The sequence below is a fragment of the Oreochromis niloticus genome, linkage group LG20 (genome assembly GCF_001858045.2).
Source record: "Oreochromis niloticus isolate F11D_XX linkage group LG20, O_niloticus_UMD_NMBU, whole genome shotgun sequence".
Classification (NCBI taxonomy): Eukaryota; Metazoa; Chordata; class Actinopteri; order Cichliformes; family Cichlidae; genus Oreochromis; species Oreochromis niloticus.
Window position 1 is genome coordinate 8,361,887 of NC_031984.2, and position 20,420 is coordinate 8,382,306.

The 20,420-nt window shown below is 38.5% G+C and overlaps 2 protein-coding genes across 2 annotated transcripts; one reads left to right on the top strand and one right to left on the bottom strand.

Moving 5' to 3' along the window:
- The first annotated feature begins 467 nt into the window (after positions 1-467).
- LOC100707152 (lysophosphatidic acid receptor 6) lies at positions 468-2,494 on the top strand. Its single transcript, XM_003439065.5, has 2 exons — positions 468-615; positions 1,089-2,494. The coding sequence occupies exon 2, from the start codon at positions 1,167-1,169 to the stop codon at positions 2,133-2,135; it is 969 nt and encodes a 322-aa protein (XP_003439113.1). The 5' UTR covers positions 468-615; positions 1,089-1,166; the 3' UTR covers positions 2,136-2,494.
- Positions 2,238-19,880, bottom strand: ints11 (integrator complex subunit 11). Its single transcript, XM_003439084.5, has 17 exons — positions 19,657-19,880; positions 19,454-19,551; positions 17,590-17,663; positions 17,265-17,493; positions 17,048-17,146; positions 16,932-16,966; positions 13,987-14,125; positions 13,814-13,878; positions 13,216-13,405; positions 13,044-13,127; positions 12,869-12,958; positions 10,191-10,353; positions 9,995-10,105; positions 8,207-8,268; positions 7,777-7,919; positions 7,501-7,630; positions 2,238-2,547 (listed from the first exon to the last, which is right to left on the bottom strand). Exons 1-17 carry the CDS (start codon positions 19,682-19,684, stop codon positions 2,482-2,484), a joined length of 1,806 nt encoding a protein of 601 aa, XP_003439132.1. The 5' UTR covers positions 19,685-19,880; the 3' UTR covers positions 2,238-2,481.
- Between the last annotated feature and the right edge of the window lie 540 nt (positions 19,881-20,420).

The following is a 20,420-nucleotide window of genomic DNA, read 5'->3' on the forward strand; positions in this document are numbered from 1 at the left end:
TTAATACCACACTCTGATTGTATATTTTTATCTGCATGGAAAGCCTTCAGGTACAATATGAGAGAAAGTGAAAGATGTTTGTGTGTTCTGCAATATTAAAAGAAAAACCACAACACCAATATGGCAACTGTCAAACAATGTAAAAACTCCATCCAGCCTGATGGAAATATTGTCAAATTGTGGGGGAAGACTGAACAGCAAATTTCCATTCACTGCAACACTTTGTATATTTGTATAGCTTATGTTTTTATCCTTTAAATAACATCAAAAGATAAACCACACCGATACTTTTGGACTGACGCGAAAATGTTCTGCTTGTTTTACACATGCAGTACTAATCTAAAGCATTAAAAATACAATCAAAAATAACCACAAGCTGTTAAGCTGTATAGATTTACACTGAAGAGGGTGGGTGATAAAAGTACACTGTAGACAGTCATGCTTTGGTTTCCTGTGCCGGTCTCTTTGAAACAGGAAACTACGCTGTCTGAGCAAAAACCAGCATGTTACATACCCTCTGTAGTCTGAGAGAAGCAGCACAAGCAGGAGGTTTCATCGCGTTTTTGGTCTGCACTTTCTGCATGTGGATATCAAACGAAGTCCATAAACGACTTGGTGAGCATCTTTATATATTAAAGATAATATTCCACACATATACATAATTTTAGTAATGTATCTATAAAAAAAAAAAAAGACTTTAGAAAATGTTTCATGAAACCTGCCGAAATTGTAAAAATCACTCAGTTCTCTCAAACTTTATAGCAGAAAAGTAAAAATTATTAAACATCTAAGAACACTTTTGTCATCGTTTATTATTAAAGATGATTTACTTTATTGGTTTAATTTGTGGACGGTGACTTTTTGCCTTGTTTTGCTTCACTTTTGTTAATTCCTTGAATAAGTTAAGTATAAAATCCTACATTACTCTTTGTTTTAATAAACCAGATGAAAGTGTTTTCTGGAGCAACAATAACCTGGTAAAAGCAGAATCTACTTTAAATGTTTCTGATCAGCTTGTGTTTGCTGTTGTGTGGAACTGAAAGTGGAAAAACTCTGAATGGAAATGTGTGTGTGTGTTTGTGTTACAGGAGACAAACTGTAATGCTTCATTTTTGAGAACCAACCTACGCTTCTTTTGATATGACCAAGAAAAATACCAACCTGCCATGATGAATGTGACAAACGATGACTGCAACATCCAAACGCAAGAGTACGAGTATCATCTTTTCCCGGCCGTCTACATCCTCGCCTTGCTTGTGGGTTTGCCGGGTAACCTGGCAGCCCTTTACGTCTTCACCTTTAAGATCACTCCCCGCACGGCCTTCAGTATCTACATCAGCAACCTGGCGGTGGCGGACATTGTCATCCTCTGTGTTCTTCCCTTTCGGATCCACTACCACATAAACAGGAACAACTGGGAGTTCGGGGACTTCACCTGCCGCCTAACAGGGATTCTCTACTACTCCAACATTTACATGAGTATCTGCTTCATGACCTGTATCTGCGTGGACCGCTATATGGCCACGGTCCACCCACACAATTACCTGAGGATGCGGAGCCCCTGGTGCGCTCTGGTTGCGAGTGTGGTGCTCTGGTGCGTTGCCGGAGTGGCCATCCTGGTCTTCATACTCATGGGGCCTCTGAAAACCAACTCAGACAATTCTGAACACCACAGTTGTTTTGAAAATTTCGCCAAGATAGAATGGGACACTCGTCTGGGGCCATACAGCATACTGGGCCTCATCTTTGGCTCCTTGATGCCCTCCATAATCATCCTAGTGTGTTACCCGCTGGCTGCAAGGCGCATTTCCATGATCCGAACTAGAACAGCCCAAAAAGCTGTGAGGGTCATCTACACCATCCTAGTTATCATGCTGCTCTGCTTCCTGCCTAACCACATTGTGTACTTGCTGCACCTACTTTACCGCTGGGAGATGATCCAAAACTGCTCCTTTGGCAGAGCCATCTACAACGCCCGGAGGATCACCATGGCGCTCATCACCCTCAATACATGTCTTGACCCTGTGCTCTACTATGTCACCACCAGCCACTGCCACTGGGAGCGATTAAAGATGACATGGCTGTGGGGAGCGGTGAGCCGGAGGAGGGGGGTTTATACCATCGCAGTGAACTGAGGACGGGGGCAACAACACACTTACTGTAAATACAGCTGTAAATAAATAAGACTCTATATAAGCTTCATTATCATTGGACATGTAACTGGAGGACTGCAAAGACTTTTCTATAAAAGTGTTTATTTGTACATCAAAATAAAGGGATAAAACAGAATTCAAATGGTCTTTTTTTTCCTCGAAATGAGTCAATAATACAAAAAAAGCCTCTGTGTGGTAAATGTAAATAAAGGCAGCAGCTCTTTTGTTGAAGTTTACATGCAGACATTTAAGTTTCTCTGCACTTGCATTTAAATTTTAACTAAAAATGAGCTTCTAATGTGAATGTCCTTTGAGGCTAAAAGTTGCTTCAGCAGATTCCAGATGGAAGACCCTTTTTCAGCAGGGATGAGAGGAAGCTCCCCAGGTCCTCATCCTGACGAAAGATAAGAAAACAAACCAAACATTTTAGGGAAATAAGAAAGTTACCATCATGTTTGTGCTTGGCACAAATTAGATTTAAGGAAGTAGCTCAGGGGTTTCCAAACGTTTAACCTCATCTGGGTTTTCCAGCCTAATAAAGGGCCTGGCTATACATGAAAGCATGGTTGGTCTGCGTACAGTTAGGCACAAAATCTACTTTTTTGTTTATCAAATAGCCTGAAATACAGGGAATGCACATACTTCTATCAGGTAACACGATGCTTTGTAAATCAATAAATAAAAAGCCCCAAAAATATTTTAAATACAATTCTCATGATTTTCTTTTGAAGAAGGCCAAAACCTCCTTCACAGATCGAAACCCTTACTTATGGGTCCTTAACATTAGAGTAACACCTGCCACAGATAAAAAAAAAAAAGATGAAAATCGCAATTAAAAACATAAATTTGGTGTTTCTTACTCTGGTCCGTCTTATTATGACTAACTCGTGCTAAGCTCCACTGATAATTTACAGTGAATTTGCTCTGTAGCTAATGATTGTTGTTTGTTAACAATTAATCTTTAATTATATTTTATAATAATTAGATTGTTAATTAGACCAAATGAAAAGAAAAATGCTCATCAAAATGTCCTAAACACCAGAGTTGTTCAGTTTACATTGACATTACAGGCTGAAAAGAAAACCATCACATTTGAGAAGCTGAAACAAAAACATGGTAAAAAATATTATTTTACAAACTATTTAATATATATACCATTCAAATTATCTAGTATATGTGTATATATCCTTTAAACTTCTTAATTTTAGTCAACCTCTGAAGCACACCTCATTGGATTTCATTTCATGGACTTGCAACAACAATCCTACAATCAACATCGACAGGACCACATTTTAAAAAACACTCCAAAGGGGATCTAATCAATGATTTTCGGGCATTTTGGATCTTACATTAATACACATATCTTTCACTTGTTTTTCAGAGGGTGGTATCTTCATAGGAATTTTTTGGCTTCAAACCTCCCCTGCACGGTTTTATACTTCATTGATCTTTACTGTGTTTTCATAGAATGTGCAAATAAACAAAATTAAACATAAAAAATTATTAAAACAGTTATTTTACAATGATTTTACTGTCAGTCACTCAGGCTTTATTTATATAACGCTTTTAAAATAAAACGCAATTTAGAGCACTTAACAAGCAACTGATTCATCTTCTATAACTAAGTAAGCGTAGGTTACCACTACAACTCACCCGGTTGAGTTGGTAACCCATATACTGAAGACTAGAACCCTTACTGCAGATACCTGGAATTGAGTCTACATGTCTTGTGTGCCATCTCTCTTCCGTTTGTCTACTTTCTTCTCCGGTTTTGTCCTGTCCTGTCCAAATTTAGGCTAAAATCCCCCAAATCTCCCCACCCCCCCTCCAAGACCTCCTGCACATGATCTTTTGCAATTCATAAATAACATTAATTGTTCAACACAAGTCTTATTACACCCATACTTTTCCTGTCATCAAAAGGAGCCTTCTAAAATCAGCCTTCTTCCTTGAGGTTCTCTAAAGTTCTCAATTACACCTCAACTACTAATCAAAGATATTCTATATGTTAAGTCATCAAAAACTATAATAATAAAAACTTTCTTGAGTCCAACCTGTGCAACACCACTTGAAGTTGCAAGACATAAAATATATAAGAAAGAGGCATAAAATGCACAGTAGAATATTTTGGTTTTTTACCCTCTGCTCTTTGCACGGAACGCACAAAACCACAGAAACCTCTTTTCTTCTTTCCACTGTGACGAGTTTAACAGGCTGGTTTCCCCACCTTCTACTTTCCCCTTATTCTCACTTTCAAAGCCCCTACTCTCATACTGTCCACCTACGTGGCTGTTTTCACTCCCCCTGGCTGAACTGCTCATCATCAGGCCTGTGTAGGCACATCTTAACAGAAGAACTGTCATCTTCTGAACACTGCGGTCACAATTTTACTTGGGTCCATCACTGATAAGGATCTAGGACAGTAAACCATGTTATTTACATTAACCTTTATCAATCTTCTTGCACTCATTGCGGTCACAATGGATCCTTCTCTGCAAAGGCGGTTGTTGTTTCACGTGCCAAAATAAATCACATCTTGCAAATACAGTTGGCCTCGTTCTTGATATGAGCTGTCGGACTGCACTGTAACTCTTTGAATATTTCTGCTGCATGCATTAGTGTGACCCAGCTTTAATTCCCTTGTATACCTTTAAAAAATATTTACAAAATTCACAGTGTAGCTTTCCCCAACTTGAAAAACTGGAAAAATCCAGATAAAGTTACTAGAATTTAAAATGTCTTAGGAGTTGTACAAGATGTTTGAAAATAAAAGCAGGAAATAACGAAGCAAAGAAAACGTCCCTCACAGAGCTCGGTGACTTCAGATCAGGAGGATTAATGCCAGATTTAGACCAGATCCTTTAGGTATGTTTTGGTGGTACTTCATAGCGAGCCGTTAGCTTCCACAGCTCCACACATACAAACTAACACACACACATGGTGTTCGACCAGAACCAAATTCAACCTTGACTGGCTTCTAATTTTATCAGATGAAATCCAAACGCACACTTTTAGTTCTACCACATCACATTTGTTGGAATAAACTTGTGTAAACTCCCCCGAGTGCAGTGAGTCACCAGTTCTATTTCACAGGAAGAGTAAAGTTTAATATCAAACACCTCCGAAACTACTGAGTCTTTAACACTTGCAAAGGTTAACGTTTGAGACCAATCTCATCCAAAAACCCTGAGTGTGACATTTACGTGCTCACTCTTTGGACCAGACGACATCGTGATTTAGAAATAACACATTTGTTTTGCATCTCCCTTTCGTTTTCTAGCAGCTTTTCTACTTATTGTTTTATTTTAATGTTATTTATTTATTTTCTCTAAATGATTTTTTTTCTTTCAAAGAAAAAAAAAATGAAGCGAGTTTAGATTAACGTTTAAGAGGAAACTGGAAATTCACAGGTTGAGCATCAAGTTAATATACAGTCATGATTCATTTAAGAAGAAGGTGCAAAAAGGCATGACTGGAAAAACTCTAGTCAACTGCAACATAAAGAATAGAAATATGACATTTATATTTGTTTTTTGTATTGATTTCAGTGAAGGTACTTTCCATGGCACAACACCCCACCAGAGGCGCAGAAAGGAAACCTTGTTGCCACTTTCCACTGCACTTTGTGACACTTACTTTTGCTTTTATTTTGGATGGGGAGGCTCCAATACCAAGTCTTTACTATGTGTTTGTGACTATATTATGTACTGAGCTAAAGAAAGCTATCAGTCTAATCATCTTTAGCTGATTTTAGTCTGTTTATAGGTAAATTACTAGAAGTTAATGGAAAAAAGAAAGTAGAAACAAGGTTACAACTAAATATAATGTTACCCACAACGAGATTATTTACAGGTCAAAGCAGGTCATCCAAGCCTTTATGTCTTAAAGATCTGCTGTTGTTTAATCTGTAGTTTAAAGTTTGGAGTTGGCAGAAGTAAATTAGTAAATATATATTATGCTGAGTTCTGCACATCTAATGACAATAAGACCTGAATGACCAAAACTTTACAACTATGTCTAATCCACAGAGCTGGAGGCTGCTCAAGTTGTTTTTTAAATATCACACGCAACTTCTTTCATTTCCTTAAAATGTGTGTCAGTGCAGCGATGATTTTAGCCACCATTAAGACCACATTTATATTCGTTAACCTATAAAGAAATAGACCTTAACACTAGAACTGTCAGGGACTCTCATTTTTACCCCATCCGGCAACTACAGCAGCAGCAAGAAGTAAATTCTTGAAGAAGTTCGTAATTTCTATTTTGTTTTTGTAAGAAGTAATATTTAAGACTACATTTTAGGGGTTCTACTAATGATTTTGATTATTTCACTACAGACTGCAAAGTTACACTGACCAACCTTGTGTTGTTGATGGACCACCTCAGATGTTCCCCTGACTGAAGTCTGGTCCATTTTCAGCATCTTTTTCCTGCCATATCATCTCTGCTCATCAGGAATCTCACATGAACTTTTATTGAGGGGAAAAAATCCCCCAGCTTCACTATGCTAATGTGTTTATATTATCCTAACCATAGCTCTGTAGCTAGCCACCTGGTAGCAGACCATTATATATTAGTGTCTTCATTTATATCCAAAGTGATAACAGCTGTCCGTTTTAGTTTTCCAGAATTCCCTCAGAACATTGCATATCATCTCTAAACTGAAACTAGCGAGCTAACTTCTAAACTTTGTAAATCCTCTTTTTCATGGATGCCTGGATGTTAACTTTGTTGTAACACCTGGAAAAGCAGCCGCTCTGATCATTTTACTGAAGATTAAAGAACCTGGACTGTTTTTAACTGTCAGTGATGCCACGGTGTTTGTCTGAATCTGGGAACTGAAGAAGAGTTTGGACCCAGAAACAGCTAATGACGTCAGACTTAAGAGGCGGATTAGCTAAGACAGCTGGATCAAGTACAGATAAAGTGATCATATACAATCTTCCGACATGTTAAGTCACTATAACTTTTTTAAGTGTACTATGAGGCCCTATTTGGACCTCTTTAAAACGTTTAGTACCTCCTCTCAATTTTTAAGTGCAAAAACATGGCATAAAATCTCCTGTACACTATATACATTATATCTCATGTTACATGTCTAACTTCTGTTTTCCAGCATCCTGTTGTTCCTTCACAGAATTTCATTGGAAAATTATTTCATATCTCAAAACAGTGATTCGATAACTAGATGATTAGCGGAACTACCAGGCTTCGACTGCATAGGCAGTCCTCTAATGTATCTAATGTATCACTGTATGTCTATCAGTTGTCTATATTGTTGCTGTTCAGAGAATTTAAAAGAATAAATAATAATGAAATGCTCCAAAAATAATGTCCATGTTTTCACCTGGTAACTCCAGGAAAGCAGCAGGACTTTGGTGTTGGAGTCTTCGGTGGAGGAGGAGACTTTGATGACGATAGACTCCACGATGACTGTGCCATCAGGGAGGTGCTGGATGGTGTAACCTTTTAACACACTGAAGCAAAGAAAAGCAAAAGGATCTAATTTGATAATTATACTGAGACAAACTGAAATCAAGCAGACTTTAGAACAAGCAGATAATAAGGCCGACACATTCGCATTAATCATTAGCTAGTGGCAGATTAGTGACCTCACTCTCACCTCTTAAGGTGCGTGTAGATTCTGTGGAGCGTGTCGGCGTCGCTGTGCGGATCCTGGAGCTGCACGTGGCAGGTGAACCGTAACTGATGCTCATTGAGGCCCAGCTCCTTCAGGGCCTGCTCTGATGATACCAGCTTCAGACTCTGTGTGTAGTGAAAGCCACAAGGGGGTAATTATCATTATACAATAAATAATAACTGAGCAACTGCACGCCACAAATGAAAGGGATACAGCTGCCGGTTTATTAGGTACACAGATCTAAAGTTAAAACTCGCAATGTGATGCAACGTTACTGCAATATATCAAAGCAAGTTCTAAAATAACTAAACAGAAAATTGAGTCCTCTAAAGGTAGATTTTGATCTTTATGTATATTTTGGTGTTCCTAAAAAGTTAGAATCTAAAAACATGTTATAAACCATGACGCTTACGTTTTCCTTCATGATGAGCGTTCCGTGCATGGTGCGAGGTTTTTTGGGATCAGGCAGCGGCCCTACAGCACAGCAAATAAGATACATCATTGTATAAACTGCTACTTATGGTCAAAATGAACAAAACAGTGAACAACAATACAAGTCCTGCAACAAAGGCTGTCAGTAGGGTGAAGTTCAAGAAAAGTGAGCAAACCTATATTAACCTCTTTGAACTAGAGAGGTGGTCTGCTAAGGAAGTTTCATGGGTTAGTGAGGTAAACTGAGGTTAAAGTAAGGGTGTCACAAAGGTAGTTTTAACATGGCTAGATCACCATGGTAACTTATGCTGAACACGTAGCGTGGTCTGGAGAAGGTTATGTTCAGAGGTTCAGTTAGAAACTGTCTGGAAGCGCCACATGAGCTCACAAGTTTAATGATTTCCTGCCAGCATTCTGCCTCTTGATTATTCTTTTATTTGAGGTTCCAGGGCTGACTTTTTCTACTTTATTTTTTTATTGTCCATCACCTATTCCTCTGATAATGTCTGACAGATGCAGGCGGAGCTCAATCTGTCAATTTTGTGTAGAAGTAGAGCAAAATGGTGCATCAAATGCCCCTTTTCCATGTGATCTTTTGTGCAGAAAGCCTGGGTTAACACAAAAGGTTGATAGCCAGTGTTGCAACTGGGGTTTCAGGCACCATCAAGCCAACAAACACAAAGAAAGCCTGGTTACGTTGAACTTGATTTGGAGTACACCTCTTTGGAGGCCAGGCACTATTGCTTATAAAACCAGTGCCATTTTGAAAGGTTTACCAAGGAGGGTGCTTTCACTGAAGAGGCACCTTCTATAACTAAAATGAATGTGGCATTCGTTAGACTTCCTTTACAGTGAATCAAATTGTGTTAAATTGCAGTTTAATATAAAGAATGTTTATAGCATTTAATGTATTTATTTTTTTTACTGATGAAGTAAAATTGTCAATATTTGCTTCAGTTGTGCAGTAAACTCACTCTGTATTAGTGGTAAGATGAGTTATCTTAATACAAAATCCTGTCCACAGGACATTTGGCCTCACAGTTTGAAGTGGTTACTCACTACACTTGGGGATATTTTTATTCCAGGTGGACATTAGAAAGAACAGCCTAAGGCTTATGGGGCGAATAATCCAACATCTAATTGGAATTAGATGTTGAATCTTTTAATATGACAAGTTGGTTTCAAATCTCATGAGCTAAAACAAACAGATTGGCCACATTTCACATTTTAGAAAATGAGTACAATGATCATCTGTTTCTTTTTTAATATGTACAGACATACATTTAGTTTTTGCACATTTATATATTTTACTCTTGCAGAAGTACTCATATTTTTTTGGTTTGTTTTTAAGGTATAATGTTTTAATGAATGACCAAGTCTTTTACCTGATTATCACGGTATACTTCTGATCAGGAACTGAAGATTTACACCTACTAACTCCAAAACAGAAAATGCACTAAAGTCTAAAATACCAGGAACAAAATTCAGCGGATCTTGGAAATCTTAAAAACTAGGTAACAGTTATACAGTCATAAAGCTGCTGCTGTTGTAATGTCCCCACTTACATGAGCACTCATCCTCTGAATGTCACATAAATGACATTTGCCATTACCACAGCTAATGTGGGTCACAATTCAGAATGGAGGTGGCACAAAAGGGGAACAAAGGTTTTCTGCCAAACTATGTCAGGACAAATAAAGCTAAATCTGAAGTGAAACTATGTAGGCACATTGCACCTAAACCATTATTACCGCAGAAAACAAGTTACCTCCAAGAGCCATCTCCCTCTTCAGTAGGTTTAGGGAGATATCAACGGGCACGCTAGGGTTTGTGGTCACAGTCGTTGTCTCTCCATTAGCGGGCATGTAACAGTCGATACCTGTCATTAAAAGAAGGGAAGCATTAAATGTGAGCATGTTTAACGGATTTTAAGCTTTACTGATGAGCGGACGGTCTGCACTCACTGAACTCCTGCTCGATCTTCCCCTTTAGGAACTCCATTTTTACCGCCTCTCCGTGCACCAGCAGCATGTTGCGAGGCTCTGCCATGCGAATGAGCTGCATGATTCCTTTGGCGTCTGCATGTGCACTGAACGACATGTACTCAACCTGCAGCTTCACATCCAACTGTAAGAATCACAGAGAGATTTAGAGGCAATGTACAGTGTAGGCTATGCTGATCAGAGACCTTACAGGATATTAAAGAAGACATTATTGCCTTCAGGTGGTGCAACTAAGCTTAGTTTAAAAACTAGGGCTGGTTTCACAAAGATATTTAAAAGAGGTCTAACCCTACAGAATAATCTTTCTAATGCAACTTAGTTTCTTAGGGTAGTCTAACTTAGTTAAGTCAAAAGCAATAAAGAATGGCTTATTTTAACCTAAAAAGACACATTTTACTTCCATGCTAACTTAAGGAATGGTAATAATGAGTGACATTTATCTTGATAAGCAACAGTAAATAACAAAACAACAAAAACAAAACTTTCGTGGAACATTTTATAGGTAAATCGTCCTTGTAACAGTGGAATTCTTCTAAATGACTGACAGTTTCTGCAAAGATAAACAGATAATCAGTAAGATACTGTCACCTCAGCAATCATTTTTTTCACCTTTAAAAAATAAAATCTTATTTATGACTATGCGGTTTTCTGTAATGGATGAATTTAGGTATCTATCTGAAGTCCGACTATTTGGTTTAACTAAACTATAGTCAGTCAAGGTCTGCTGTTGTAAAACCAGATACATGACACATTACTAAAAAACTCAGTCCTTTTCAAAATGGTTACTGATAATAAACATAACAATTAAAAACAAAAAATATATCACATTATTGTTGTTTTTTGGTATGGTTTTCTAAAGGTCAAATGTTACTCATACTAGAGTAAACTATTTTCCAAGAAAAGAGACAAAACACACATTATTAAAAAATCGCAATTAAAGAACAAAAAAACCCTCAAAAAACAAAAACCTGTCATAATGTCATTAACAGGAATTATTTTGTCCCCTAATAACTGTGTAATGATGTGACAGGGCTCATATGTAACACAGCAGGCTTCATCAGTCTATTAAAGTGATGGTGATCTGTTAGTCAGGTCAAGGTCACTTTAAAGTTTATGTGCTTTAAACCTTAGAGCTCAGTACATATACTATGCACATGATAGTGCTGTACCATATAATATTCTCTGCAATAATACCAGTATAAACTTTTATGGGATATAAAAGTGTCATATTGTTATGTGTTTACATTATCTGGAGAGCACAACAAGAAAATCTCACAGATGTCTGACATCTGTATCAGCCCCGTGTCAGCAAAGGACAAATTAGTAAAAAGGGAGCTACTTCAGCGATCTTTAACAAAGCACAGGGGTTTGTGGAATACGCAAGGAAAGTCTTCCTGCAAAAAGCGAAAACAACAAACTTCATTCACCCAAATAAACGTTATAAAAGCTACCGTGGATTTTACGAAGGAACACGAGGAGGAGATGCTAGCAGGTGGTGATGAACAGCACCGAAGTAAACAAATGACTCAGCCAAGCAAGAACAAACGGTGGATGGAAATTACTGATGCGGTTACATGGAGCCTCGATCCAAAAAAACCTCCACCCAAGTTACAACACCCAGGGTAAAAAATAATTTTCAATTTCAGTTTTATTATGTTGCCATGTTACACTTTTCCACTGAAAACACTACTACTGCTTTGTGCTTTCATTTGACTTACGGCGTGTCCGTCTATATACTGCTGCACCACTCTATAATGCTGCTGCTGGCACCTTGTGGCAATATCTTCACACTTTGAATCAGGTAGTCTATCATCAGTGACAGGCGCTAAATGGAAAAGGAGGATGGAAAATGCCCTTCATTTTTTTTATTTAAATACTGCCACCTGCAAGCTGCACTCAAACAAATGTTTTTCTCTTTGAAAGCAGTATTGCATATTTCCTTCAAATATTGCGATACACTTTTGAGACTATATCACCCAACTCTAAGAAACGGCACAGACATACATGAGTGTGGCCCAGTAAAACTGTCTTTTCATGCTACTGTTGAAGGTTTTGTGAGAAAAACAACTGAAATGAAAGACAGACGTGCAGACAACAGCATTAGCCACTACACTCACATGTAGTTCGAAGTGGTCAGAAAATATAATCGTGTGCATGCTTGAAAGGGACGATAGCGAGCTTCAGATGTTTTTTTTCCCCCTACATATATATATATTTATCAATAGGCCAGAAAGAACAGGTACAGGCCTTTTTGTGTAAGGTAAAACTGACCAATTGCCTTAAATATATGCAGACTAGTGGTGGTTATGTTTACAGCTACTAGCCAGAGGCCCATTTTGAGCCTTTAGTGGTTCTGTTAGACAGAGACAAGATAGCAGGTCCGGTTTTTAATCTTTAAGTTAAACTAACATCTTCCCAGCTGCAAATTACTATTTAAGTGTTAATTATTTGCTCCTCTAAACTCGCCTGAATATAATGGAAAATTGTGAAGTTAGTCGTTTTAGGATCTTTGCTACAACCGAATTCACAGAAAAATGAAATTGGATGGAACGACTGAGGAGGATGTGAATAAACGATGTGGCTCTATCTGCTCACCCCCCAATTTTTTTTCCATCTTGAGAATATAAAGTAAGTCTTACCGTTGCTCTGCCTTCCATCTCCAGTTTCCTTTGCCCATTGAGGATTTTGTGACCGATTGTTCCCTGTACACAGTAGCCAGGCATGATAACCTAAAAAAACAAAAACAAAACACACCTTTCAGCTTTTAAGTGTTACAGTTTTCAGAAACGCTGTCCATTTCCTTACAATACTCACCATGTTCTTCTCATTGCCAGCCCATTTCTTGAATATCTGCAAAGACTGACCTGCATGCAGCATACCCGGTGTTGCAAACACCACCTGAAAGTGTCCACATTATTTTACTTCACTGCACTTTGACTTCTTCAGTGAGAAACTTTGCATACGTTTGATGTACAAAGGGACTCACCATAGGACCGGGATTATCGGCGTAGGAGCGATCAAAAGCCTTGATGTGCTTAAATTCAAACATGTTTCTCTGTACAAAGGTTTTTCGAATCTTCTGGTTGGTCCACGTTATGAAAAGCTTGTAGTAATGATTAGCTTTCTCTGTCAGTCCAGTGGAGAAGTAGATTGGGGCCTTCAGGTTCATTCTCTCCCTGTGTGGTGAGAGGGGGCAATTAGAGCGTCTGTCCAAAGAGCCAGTGAAGAAGTTAATGTGCCACATTTATTCTATCAAGCTTAATACATTGAATACAGCTATTTTAGGGAGCTGTCCAGACAAATATCAGCCCTTTTTGTATTGTAATCATCTGCAATTACTCCACACTGAAAGGACTTTTTATTTAATTGGAATGTCAACAATTATGTGCTAGAAAAATGGCCTTTATCTGATATCATTCAGCCAGAGAACAGACCGTGATTATCTTCACGCATCACTGTCTTTGCTCTCTTCTTTCTAGCTTTCACAGAGACTTCCTTCCTTTTTAATAGAACCCATACAGCAAACAGAGATAAAAGACACACTTGCTAATGTTTCTGAAGAGTCTTTTAAAACAGATCTGTACCAAAATGTTTCCAGCAGGATGCAGAGTTCTTGTGCTCGACCGAGGGCGAAAACTGGAATAAGAACCTGGAAGGTTGGGAAGAAAAAAAGGATCTTAGAAAATATACAATACTAAGATTTAGAAAACCCGACTACTCCCAAAAAATGCAATATTCAATAAACTTTAACCATTACCTTTCCTCCCCTTTCTATGCTTTCATGAACTTTCTTTAGAAAGTCCCGCTCTCTACACCTCTTTGAGTCACGGATGGTGGTGGCGTATGTAGACTCAGAGATGAGGATGTCTGGGCGACACTTATCGATCCACGCGGCACTGTGAATATACAACACCAGCATAATGAACCTGTCACAGTCAAAAGCTTGGACAAACCTACAAATTCAAAGATGTTTTAATTATAATTTTCTATTTTCTAATTGGGGAATAAAACTAAAGACATCAAAACAAATAAATGAACAAATGTGGATTCATACAGTCGAAGCTAGAGGTTTAAACAAAGTGTGTATTTAATGTATGTGTAGAAAAAGTTAAGGCAGTGACTTAAAAATTCTTTCTAATGGCCAGCTATACAACCCAGACATACAATGTACAGGAAATCTTTATTTTCTTGTTACTGCTGAATGTCTTGTAAGCTAACCAACTGAAACAAAAAGCGAAACATGCAGACAACAACATCACCCACTCATCTATGCTATTATCTAGTGGTCAGATGATGTAATCATATGCATGTCTAATAGCGACTTGGGTGCTTTCCTCCCTTATATATATAGTTATTAATAGGCCAGAAAGATACATGCACGGTTGTTTTTTAGGTAAGGTAATACTTATTACCTCATGTGTATGCAGACAAGTCATGGTTACGTTTGTAGCCATTTGAATCAGGAGGTTCATTTTGAGCTTTTTATAGTGCTGCTTACTTACGCTAAACTAAGACCTTCCTGGCTCCAGGTTGATATTTAAGTAGTACTGATTTGGTCATTTAAACAACCTTGAAGACAGTGGAAAGTTTGGAGCTACTTCTTTCATAATCTATGCAACCCAATCCTAAAGATTACATTGCTTTATACCCCTTTTGACTACAGTGGGGCTTACACTTTACAAAATAAACAAGCTGTACTCAGTAAGACTTTAAGCTAACATAGACAGGTCATAGATCAAGTGAGCAGTAAGTATGTGTAACTGCAATACATTGGTACAGATATTTGCCATTTAGTGCTGAGTAACAGACTAAAATAGTAAACTTTCGTTGACCAAAACTGAAGCATAAACACCTTGGACAGTCTGTCCCACACAGGTAGCCATAATATTTTGTCAGATAGTTCAATCAAAATGCCGTGGCAGTCATGCCATTTTTAAATATGTCACCAACAGTGTCCCTCACTCAGCTGTAACTAAAATCTGACATTTGGACCCATTAGACCAAAGTCATGATTCTGACTCAGCTAATGCCTATTTCTTGTATTTCTTAGTCCAGGCAGTACTTTTCTTCTAATTAGTCTCCCTCAGTAGTATATACACAGCCTCCTCCCTGCAGCTTATGTGGAGATCTGTCGCTGACTGAACTTTGGGAAGCATTGATGTGCCTCCTGATCTGAGCTGCTGTTAATTGGTGAAGTCTGAGCCCCTAATGAACATTTTCTGCAGCAGAGGTGACTCTTAAGTCTGTCTGTCCTAAGGCAATCCTCACAAGAAACAGTTTCATCTGGGTGTTTGATGTTTAAAACTCTAAAATTTGTTTATATTTTCTGGTCTGACTGACCTTCATGTCTTAAAGTACTTAAAAGTGACTTTCTGTTCACTTTACTTGTTTGATTAGGGGTTGCTTTTAATACCTGCAGCGGTTAAATAGGGCTATTTACCCACTCACCACTCTGTTGGGGATCCCTTTCCATGAATGACTGCATCAATGCAGCATACTGTGGAAGTGATCAGCTTGTGGCACTTAAGCTCATCTGCATTTCTGAATAAGGTATTTCTCAGCTTCCTCTCTCAATACCCCATTGATTCTCTATGGGGTTAAGGTCAGTTGAGTCGGCTGGCCAATCAAGCACAGTAATGTCATGATTAGCAACCTTTTAGTAGTAGTTTTGGCACTGTGGTCAGTTGCTAAGTCCTGCTGCAAAAGGAAATCTGCTTCTCCATAAAGCTTATCAGCAGATGGAATAATCCATTTACTCTTTAAATAAGCTCAGTCAGATCCCAGCTTTAATTTTTTAAAACACTGATTAGAACAAACAGACTGGCCTCTATTAAATATTGAAATTTATTACTAAAAAACGCTCCCCACATATTTGGATAGCTGAGTATCTGAGTGCAACTCTAACACCTTCATATGTTCTTTAATAGTTTTTATGTTTTCAGTAATATTTTAAAAAGTGTGGCCACCTGCAGGTGAACTGGAAGAAGTGAAATAATTATTTTTAATTTTGTACTCTAGCTTCATCTGCAAGTCCACCTGCAGTGAAAGGGTAGTGGAGAAATTAGGGAAAGGATGTTAAAGACTGAGTTGCAGGTTAAGAAGGAAAGAGGAAGCCCAGAGAGACGATTTATGTATGTAGTGAAAGCGAATGTGTAGAAGAGGATGGAAGAAGATGGATGGATGGAGATGCATTGCTGTGTTGACCCCTAAAAGGGTGTAGTCAAAAAAAGAAAAAGATTAAAGCTGAAAAAAAGAAACAGAATTAATCAAATAAAGCCATGGGATTCCAAAATTACAGCTTATTTTTCAACTTCTGATCATTTTTTTGATCCAGAAGTTATTTTATTTCGCATCGCTTGTGAAAAAAGCAAATTAATGGATGTACAAGCCGTTAATGGAGGGTCAACCTTAACAAGCAAATTGTCAGAAGAATAAAATTACTGAATGAAAACAAGAAAGAAATACTGCATCTTAGGCTTGTGTGCAGATCAGAGTTAAGATTTTAGGAACGACTTTAAGTAAGATTTTAAGAAATTCAAAATGGGCACTGGCAGTCTTAAATTTGTAAATGTATGATCTATTTTTTAAAGAGTTAAATAACTAAAAGAAAAACCTCAAACGAGTAAGTTTGGCCAACTTTCTGCTGAATGTGTTGACATAAAGACCAGAAGATTATCAAGAAATGCAGTAAAGTTCACTTACCCTAAATGCCTGTCCGGTGTCATGTTATAGTCACCCTAAAATAAAAAGAAATTATTCTCAGATTGCAGTTGATAAATTCACCTACTGTGACAGAGCGCAGACTTGTTTACACTTACGGTGTAGACCACAGACTCTGATCCCACTTTGATGTGAACCATAGCAGCTCCCAGGACATGGCCTGCATAGTACGCCTTGATCTCCAGCTCATCATCCACCTGCCACCAGCACAAAACAAACAGCTTGAATTGCCATCAAAAGAGAAGCAGCAGCTGGCGCAGAAGCAACTATTAGATGTGTGTGCGTGTGTGGTCAAAAATGATGTCAGCACTGCACCTGGACAGTCTGGTGCAGGTTCAAAGGAATCACTTTCTTCATGCAGTCCTTGATCATCTGCGAGGTGAAGAAGTTGGTTTCTCCTTTTTTGTCAACGGTGATCTTCCGGAAATCTTCCAGTAAAATGGGACAAATGGCTTTGGTGGGATGGGTCATGTAGATGGGTCCATCATAGCCCACCATCTCACTCATGTAGGGCAGAGCACCGCAGTGGTCCAAGTGGAAATGGCTGAAAAACGTAGAAAGGTGTACTATGTTACACACAAGGTTGAGATGATTTAAAAAAAGGTGCAATATAAAGAAGATAACAAATATGACAACAAACCTGATGATCACACAGTCTAAGAAATCTGTCAGACGCCCATTCTGTGTTATATAAGAAAAGTCTGGGAAACGTCTCTGCAATGATAAAACAATCTGTTATAGGACTGTTACTAAATGGAAATCTTCTTCTTTCAAAGGTAGAAACAGTGCATTCAAAAGGAGAGTCTCTTTTCTAGAAGAACTGTTTCATAATAGCTGTTTTTAAAATGCATTCCAAGTCAGAATGTACACAAATACCAGCAGTTTGCATAGAGAAGCCCAGCCCACCTCACCCACCTCCGCCAGCTTGGTCACACCTTTACTGCCAATGTAATCACTGAATAACAGAGTCCCACCCCACTCAGTGTCTGGGTATTCTGAACTGTCAGTTAGTGCGCAGACACAAACGATAGTCAATGCGCGTTTCCTGACTCAAAGGCGCAAAGAAGCAACCCTCTCATCCATTGGAGAAAACCTCAACGTACAAGTAGGGAACACAAGCTGTCTGCTCTCACCTACTGTAGGGCAACTCAAGAGGTTCCATTGCCTGAGCTACTCGCTGAGGTGAGTCCAACTATATCAAATTTGAATCTCTCATCCTCACACACCAACTCAGGCTCCTTCTCCACCCAAAAAGTGATGTTCCATATACCACAAGCTAGTTTTTGAAACCAGGGATCGTCAGACTTCAGACCACCGTCTGATCCACCAACCCCCACTTTGTCCTTTTATTGCAATAAATTTGATGGTAAGGATCAAAGACAGTCCAAGACAGTAACAACTGTGTGATACTGCTAACACACCATCGGTTCTTCAAAAACATCCCGCAGACAGCAGGCTAACACAAAAAAAGTGAAGAACCCAAAGTTATGTTCAAGCTGAGTGTATGCAGACCCAGGCCCAGCAGGTAGAGCCTGATCTTCAACATGTAACGAAAGCATTGATGAGCAGTCAGACTCTTCTCTCTATCTTCTTAAGTAGAATCACTGTGGTTACCCCTTTTAAGACTCTTTGGGCTGATTTTCAATTTTACTTTGTGTTATTGTTGGTTTTAAATAAGAAATATCATTAGTGTCCTCATTAGGATAGGTATTTGTGTCAGTGTGTGGGACTGTAGTCATGGGTTTATATTAAATGATAATTATGTGACACTGTATTTCAGGTCAAGTTACACAGGAATGTGAAAGTGATGTTAGTAGTAGCAGTGTAATGAATTAACTTCTCCGATGAGTAATTTAGAAATATACTGCATTCATTTTACAAAAAGTAAACAGTAATGTGTACCACATTACTTTTCTGAGTAACAACTCCAAAACTGCATACAGATATCTGCTGGCTCCCCAAAAGCCCCAAAACATTTGCCAAAACCTGTATAGCACACATCAGCAAAATAGAAGGGTTGGAAATTGCGCTTCAGCCCTCAATGTGGTTAAGGAAAACTATATATGTTAACAAACAAAAAAAACCCCCAAACACTCCAACATGTCCAAACCATCTCAGCCTTAGCTCTTCAAATCACTCAACATGAAATGTCTCTCAGACGTACTCATTTCTAATCCTATTGAAAATCTTAACTTCTTCAGACCTGCCTCCTGTCTTTTTGTCAGCAGATCTCACTACAGTCTTGTAAACCTTCCCAGTGTAAAGCAGCCTAGGTAGTCTTAACTTTTGCTGTCATGTTTGAAACACTTCTGTTTCACTTTAGAGTCTTTAATTTTGCCCAAGACTCATGTAGGGCTTTGATTTGGGATTCTTGTCAGTATGCTATGTGCAGGTTGTTTATAACTACTAATAAGATAAAGGAAACCAATAAGGGTAAAAAATGCCATAGTGTTTAAATTACATGACTGTAATGTTTGCTATAACAAATGCACTATGTCACTCACATCATCGTTGTAGCCCATGTGCATCCCACAGTCCAGCATTATATTTTTGCCTCCGATGGAGACGAGGATGCAGCTCCTGCCCACATCCTGTCCAGCACCTTGGAAGGGCAGAACAGAAGATAAAAATTCAGAATTACACTCCTTTAGTAATGGTAATAAACACAACAGTGCGCAGCAGCTAGCTAGCTAGCTTCGGTACTCACCGAGTGGCGTTACTTTTATTTCAGGCATGCTTTTTCATTGGGCAGCCTTTTTTTTATATACACAGGTAAATGACACCAAGGTGACCTAAACGTCCAGGATGTGTCAGCTGAATAACTTCTGAAATATATGGGAACGTTTATTGTGTGTAGCTTTAAAACATGCAGCTAATTTCATGCACCGACTTTATTTTTTTATCAGCGTCGGGCTAACAGGAAGGACTTCCGTCCAGTGCTTTCACAATAATACACCCCTTGCTATGAAAGCCTGTAGAAAACAGGTGGAAAGCACCTGGGTAATGTTTTGAAGACTATTTCCATATGTCATTTTGATAATCTATACTTCCTTTCAAGCAAACCTTGAAAACAAATTCAAGTGTCTATATTTCTTGTAAGAAACACTATGTCTTCCACTTTTAATTATACTGAACTGATAGATGTGTGAATAGATTTTCAGCATAAGGAGTATGAGCCCTCTAAAAATGAGTAACCAAGAAAAAGTGGCATCACGTAGTCTGGATAGCATTAAGAATAAAAGGGAAGGTTTACAAGATGCTAATAAGACCTGCTATGGTTTGGAAACTGAAACGGTGTCACGGGATAACTGGCCAAAGTGATATTTAAAGTCCTCTCATCCTGCCCAGCTGCTTCTTACTCTTTGCTTACTTATTATTGCTTCACTGCCTACACACCAGTTACCATTTCAAGTGACATTTCAGGTAGCAGTTCACCTGTCTGGAGCTCTTTTTTTTTAACCTAATTTCAGC